The sequence below is a fragment of the Myotis davidii genome, unplaced genomic scaffold (genome assembly GCF_000327345.1).
Source record: "Myotis davidii unplaced genomic scaffold, ASM32734v1 scaffold309, whole genome shotgun sequence".
Classification (NCBI taxonomy): domain Eukaryota; kingdom Metazoa; phylum Chordata; class Mammalia; order Chiroptera; family Vespertilionidae; genus Myotis; species Myotis davidii.
Genome location: NW_006383013.1, coordinates 409,675 through 416,451, shown reverse-complemented (window position 1 = coordinate 416,451; position 6,777 = coordinate 409,675). Strand labels below are relative to the sequence as shown.

The 6,777-nt window shown below is 44.6% G+C and overlaps 1 protein-coding gene across 2 annotated transcripts in view; it reads right to left on the bottom strand.

Moving 5' to 3' along the window:
- Window positions 1-6,777, bottom strand: part of COQ6 (coenzyme Q6 monooxygenase) — a 15,497-nt gene that overhangs the window by 4,464 nt on the left and 4,256 nt on the right. Inside the window, exons 2-8 of one of the 2 annotated variants that reach the window (XM_015558022.1) lie at window positions 5,900-6,034; window positions 4,809-4,867; window positions 4,425-4,548; window positions 2,469-2,599; window positions 1,688-1,795; window positions 1,301-1,363; window positions 825-986 (exon numbers count right to left, since the gene is read on the bottom strand). In XM_015558022.1, the coding sequence (XP_015413508.1) occupies window positions 825-986; window positions 1,301-1,363; window positions 1,688-1,795; window positions 2,469-2,599; window positions 4,425-4,548; window positions 4,809-4,867; window positions 5,900-6,034 (782 nt within the window). The remainder of the gene's footprint in view (window positions 1-824; window positions 987-1,300; window positions 1,364-1,687; window positions 1,796-2,468; window positions 2,600-4,424; window positions 4,549-4,808; window positions 4,868-5,899; window positions 6,035-6,777) is intronic. The other variant, XM_006778771.2, reaches the window with a different exon arrangement.

Below are 6,777 nucleotides of genomic sequence, written 5' to 3'. Positions count from 1 at the left end.
GTTGGTGACAGAATTTCCATTTTTCAGGAGATTTACAGTTAGTACCAGTATTGAACCTGTCTGTCTAAAGCAAGGGTGGGGAACCCTCTTTCTGCCAGGGGCCATTTGGATATTTATAACGTCATTTAAGGACCATACAAAATTATCAACTTAGAAATTAGCGCGCTGTGTTTGGTCAAACATTAACTAACTCACCCCTAATGCCTTGGCAGGGCCAGACCAAATGATTTTGCGGGCCTTACATGGCCCATGGGCCGGACAATCCCCACCTCTGGTCTAAGACCCCCCACTGAAATGTTTAACCCCTCTACAAAATTATCAACTTAGAAATTAGCCTGCTATGTTTGGTCAAACATTAACTAACTCACCCCTAATGCCTTGGCAGGGCCAGACCAAATGATTTTGCGGGCCTTACATGGCCCATGGGCCGGACAATCCCCACCTCTGGTCTAAGACCCCCCACTGAAATGTGATTAACCCCTCTCCAAAACATTCTGATGAATTAGGCTTCAAAGGTTCAGGTACCTGGGACCCAGTAGAGCTGCTCAAGATTACCTAAGAATTACAGCTTCAAAAGAGGCCAGTGCTAACTTCCACCCAGGCAGCTGTTCAATCAGCATAACAGCAGCCCATGACCCTCAAAGGAGCACACAAGTTACTGATTCCTATTGTTTGGATTCCCCTGAATGCCCTCCTCCACCTCATCCAGACCGAGCCTTTCAGTTACAAAAGGGCAGCTGGTTGGTTACTTCTTTTTCCTACTCAAACTGCCTTTCTGTATCTACCCCTGCAACACCTCATCAGGCACACAAGTTGATACTCACAAAGGCGGAGTTAATGGCATCCACAAAGTTCTCCTCGTCCATGCTGACCAGCTCTGCTGCATGCTCATGGGATGTGGACCAGACCAAGGAACTCAAGGTGTCTGAGAGCTGTCTCAAAAGAACACCATCAATACTGAGAGCTGAAACCTCTGTTCTTGGGCACTATCAAGCATAAAGGCATGAAGGAGACACGGAGCTAGCCGGGAGATACTTCACTTGGAACCTGAAAATGGCTGAGAGGAAATGAAGTCCTAAAAGGGAGGCTGGATGGTTTAAGCAGACCAGCCAGACAGACTTCTTACCGGGAGCAGAGCGATGGGCCCGGAGGGAAGAAATCTCTGCCACGCTACATTGTTTTCTGTGACCTGTAAGAGTCTGTTTTTTATCTTTTTACTGGAGGCACGGTGGAGGAAATTCTTGCACAGGAGGGGGGTTCCCTCAGTGGTTTAAGCAGACCAGCCAGACAGACTTCTTACCGGGAGCAGAGCGATGGGCCCGGAGGGAAGAAATCTCTGCCACGCTACATTGTTTTCTGTGACCTGTAAGAGAAAGGAGACCGGTTGTGAGACGTACACATATCAAACACCAGCAGGGCCCCCAGATGGTGGGCTCAGGGTCTTTTTTTTTTTTAAATCCTCACCTGGGGATATGTTTATTGATTTTAGAGGGAGAAGAAGGGACAGGAAAACATTCATGTGAGAAAGAAACATCAATCGGTTTCCTCTTATATGTGCCCCCACTAGGGATCAAACCCGCAACCTAGGCATGCACCCTGACTGGAATCGAACCTGCCCTCTTTCGGTATACAGGACAACGTCCCAACCAACTGAACCGTACTGGCCGGGGCTGGGCTCAGATCTTACCTCTGACAAATGCAGAGTAGCCACAACAGCAGACTGGTCGTAGTCCCAGCTGACATTCTGGATTCCAGCAGCTTGCCGTACCGCTGAGTTGTGACCATCCGCACCAATCTGCACAGAGACAAGAGCCTGCTAAGTCTTATAATCTTTGAGTAAATGAAACTGCTCCAGAAGTTTGTCTCTGCCTCCTAAAGATTTCTCTAGTTCTAACTGCTGGCAAGCCCATCTATGGCAGACAACTTTTTATCGTGCCTGCCTCACTCACAGCTCTAAAGGGGCGGCTCTACATCTGTGACATCTGGACATCTGACCCACGAGGTGCCAGCCACAGGTTAAACCCAGCCAAATTCCCTTGCTATTTAGACTAGAAAGCAATAGGCAGGCACCAGAGCTGAACAGTCCTGATGAAAGGTGAGGGAGGGCTGCCATGGAAAAGGGAAAGCTGATGGGCAGAGAGAGGAAAAATATAAGACACAAGGAGATGACTTACAGGGCTCCTGGGAGGGAAAGAACAGCCTCAATTTCTGATACTCTGGTTCCTGTCTCTGTGAGGCCAGCTGTCCTTATTTCATGACCTAAGATGGTCCAGGAGGTTTGGTCCTGTACAGGATTTACAACAAGACCATCTTAACTGGAGCTGGCTTACTGGGTACTAGTCCTTATAACCAAAAGCTTAGCCTAAAATTAACATCAACTGTAGCTTAGATGGAAAACTAGAGGCCCTAGAATTGAGGCTACAATGTGGCTATGCAAGACCCCTGGCGAAATAAGAATCTTCAACTACCAACAATTTGGTCTGGAGGGTGCTGCCATCACCTAGGGTAATATGAACCCAAGGGCTGGAGTCTGCCATGGAAATCGGAGAAGGCCAGGTATAGCCGACTGCTTTGCTCCGGTAGAGAACAGTCACTCGGTCTAGGGAGGTCAGAAGAGAAAACACAAAACATTAGGAAGACGGCCCACACAGGCCTGAAGAAAAGCCATCACTAAACCTAAAGCAAGGTCCCAGGACACTGTCTCTTGTCCTTTACTCCTAAACAAGAAAAGATCTAAAAAATCCTCATGTGACTGGTGCTGTCGTCTGAGAGCTGGTACACAACAAAACCACAGGGATGAGTCAGTGTAAAAAATCGATCTCTCAGTGAATGGTCAGCCTACAGCAGGCACTCTTCCCCTCCTGCTCTTCCCGTTCACTCTACGCTTAATGAGCCCCTGTGTGCTTTCAGAGTAAACAGCATGGAAATACCACGGGCTCAAACTTCTAGATTTCAGAACATTTTTCTTCCCCCTGGAAATCATTTTACTTCTCTGACCATAAAAATGATATGCTCACTGTAAAAGTCTGAACAAAAGAAAAGTTTAAAAGGGGGGTGGGGAGAACCACCCTCAGTCATGCCCTGAGACAACTACAGTTAAGGCTTTGCCATAGAGCTTACTAAACAATTTCCATACATGTTTATGTGGCGTGCACACCCTCACACACACAAGTGGGATCATGTGACATGTAATATTTTTCACCAATAGACGGTGGGACATGTTTCTAAGTTACTAAATATTAGGTCTAAATTATCTTTAAAAGATGCACAGAAGCTCATTACATGGGTGAACTACTACCCATACCAAAAGCATTTCAGGTTGCTTCTAATTTTTTCTCTTTAGAATAACCCTGAAATACTTGCAAATCATATACTGAATAAGGAATTTATATTCAGAATACATAAAGAACTCTGGCCTGGCCGATATAGCTCAGGGGTTGAGAGTCGATCTATGAACCCAGAGGTCACGGTTCGATTCCTGATCAGAGCACATGCCAGGATTGCGGGCTCAATCCCCAGTTGGGAGTATACAGGAGGCAGCCGATCAATGATTCTCTCTCATCACTGGTGTTTTTAGCTCTCTCTTCCTCTCTGAAATCAATTTTTTTTTAATTAGAAAAGAACTATAACTCACAAAAAGACAAATAATCCAGTTTTTAAATGGGCAAAAGATTCTGAATACACCTTTCTCCAAAGACAAACAAATGACCAAAAAGCACATGAAAAGACACTCAACACTATTAGTCATCAGGGAAATACGAACCAAACTATAATGAGATACCATTCCATAGTCACTAGGATAGCTATATATATATTTTTTAAAAAGGGGTAGAAGCCCTGGCCGAGTAGCTCAGTTGGTTAGAGCATCCTCCCAATATGCCAAGTTTATGGGTTTGATCCCTGGTCAGGGCACATACAAGGGAATACAACTGGCAATAAAAAAGAATAAAGTACTGACATGTTAGAACATGAATACATCTCAAAAATACATTCAATAGGAGAAGTCGGCAGCAAAGAATACATGTTTTATGAGTCTAACTATGAAATGTCCAGAACAGGCAAATACCAAAAGACAGAAAGTAGAGTAGTGGTTCCAGGGGCTGGGGGTTGGATTGGGGAATATTATGAATGAGCTCCAGGTTTCCTCTGAGATAATGGAAATATTCTAAAGTCATGTGATGATGGTGGCATAACTCTATAAATAATAAAAATCATTGAATTGTACACTTAAAATGGGTAAATTTTCTGGTATGTAAATTATACCTGGATAAAGCTATAAAAGAAAAACCCTAAGTATCAGAATGTTTGTTTATGGTGCACATTCAGTATTTGTAAAAGGGATCCTTTCTTCCAATGAGCCCAGAGTAATTCTAAAGAGTTCACCTTCCAGAGAATGAAAGGGCGATGGAGAGATGGGGCCTCACCTGACACGGCCTCCAGCTGCTTGGTGAGGGCATGCATGATGACGTCGTTCTCCACTATATAGCCCATGTCATCCAGGTTATCCTTGTCGAACATGATCAGGGCCTCTGAGCAGGCGTCCCACACCTGGCAACACAAAGGGAACGTCTGCATGACAACCCAAGGAAAAGGACATTACTGCTTTCCCAAGTGACAGAGCAGAATGATCACAAACTGTCAATCCCTCTGGCAGGACATAAGGTGAGAAGAAAATTCTCTTGGGAATGCTTTGCCCCACTTTCTTGCCACTGATTCTTGCCACGTTCTCAGAAAACCTGGAGAATGTGGACTCTAATATCTTAACACAAGAGACCAAGGTATCTTGCCAAGAGTGATAAAGGAAGCACCTGCATTCGCCGAAAGGCTCTGTATCTCATGTTGCAGATGTGGTCCCAGGCACCGAAACCTACAAAAGAAAGGATCTATGTAGAGAGCAGAGCATCCTTCCCGGGCTCCTGTGTCCCTCCGTTCTGTTGTTAGAGGTGGTGCTCAGTGTTCTCCATAATAGAGAAATACTCTCCCCTTCTGTCCTGTTTGGTGGCAGGAGCTACGCTACTCTGTTCCCCAGTTCAGATTACACTCTGAAAAAAGACCAGCTTTCATGATCAACAGGTCAAATCACATTGTAAAGTAGGGGAAACGAATACGGAAATCTAAGCCATACTGTTCTTTTTTCTTTGCCATCCTATTGAAGTCACAAACTCTGAATAAAGACTACTTTTTGTTGATCTCCATGGCACTGAAGAGATTCACTCATTGAGGAAATATTTACAGAGCACCTAAAATGTGACAAATACATTTCTAGGTACTGAGCAAAAAGTGGAAACCAAACGGACAAAGTCCCCACCTTTCTGTAGCTAACATTCTAATGTATTATTTGTGGTAAAAAACAAATACGTAATATGTCAGGTGGTAGTGTTATGAAGAAAAATAAAGCAGTGTAAGGGGCTAGAGAATGATACGAGAGTCTATTTTAGATAAGGTGGTTCCAGACAGGATAGTCTGAGGGAATAACATTTGGCAGAGACCTAAAGACAATTTGCTGACAGCTGGTCCTGTTTGCACACATCCATCTTCACCCCAAAAGCATTTATTACACAGGCTCCCTAGCTTCCTACAGGGCGGACTCTGGGAATGAAGAGGGTGGGGCTACTGGAAGTGAATGCTCATAGCTAGTTCATATAGTTTTAGTTCCACTCATTTATAATGACCCCACATCACAAATGAAGTCTATGCGATGGACCCACATGTCCCAAGGATGTCTTCCTCAGACTGGGAACTGGCACATGAACGATTTCAGAGGTCCGCATCTTCAACTACCCGCCAGACTCCAACCACACCCCTCTCCTACCCGCCTCAGCGAGCTCCCTCCGCCCAGATGCTCGGGGAGCCGAGAGAGACAGGAGATTGGTTCTATGAGAGAGGATGTTCTACTCACTGCTGAGAAGGGTTGCAGAGCCAGGGGAAATGGAGCTGACCCTGTTGCTGTAAGTTTCTGGCAATTTCTCCAATACTTTCTTTGGACCTGCTTCTAGCAACAGGATTTTCTTATCATGAAAGTGAGTATCATATCCTAAAAAACAAAACAAAAAAAACAGGCAAAATTTTATATCATCTTAGGAAAATCAGAATTTTTCATTGCCAAGAGAAGCAACAATTAATTCCTGAACCCATAGGTACAAATTTCTTACAAAGCACACAAAAAGGAAACACCATGCAGAGTCCTAGCAATAACACATACCACCATTTCAGCCATGTGAGCCACCCTGCCAACTGCCGTAAGGTAGTACTTAGACACCAGATATTTCTAATCCTCAAAGAATAACATCACTGAAAATTACAAATCCTGTTCAACAGAAAAAATGTAGTTAATAAGCAAAATTCACTGTGACGTCAAGATTAACTCAAGGATAAAGAATTAGTCTGTAAAAGGGGGCCAAAAATACATCAGTTGTGCCTGCAAATCTGATCCTAAAACATTGCAGAGGAAGTAAAAAGGGAACTTGGGCCCAGCTGGCGTGGCTCAGTGGTCGAGCGTCAACCTATGAACCAGGAGGTTAGGGTTTGATTGCTGGTTAGGGCACATGCCCAGGCTACAGGCTCCATCCACAATGTGGGGTGTACAGGAGGCAGCCAATCAATGATTCTCTCTCATCACTGATGCTTCCACCTCTCTCCCTCTCCCTTCCTCTCAGAAATCAATAAAAAATTATTTAAAATAAAAAGGGGTGAGGGGGGGGGACTTGAGGATTCCATCACTGGGTGTCTGTAGCACATTAGTCAGTCCCTCCAGTGTCTCAGAAAAAGACACAGGGC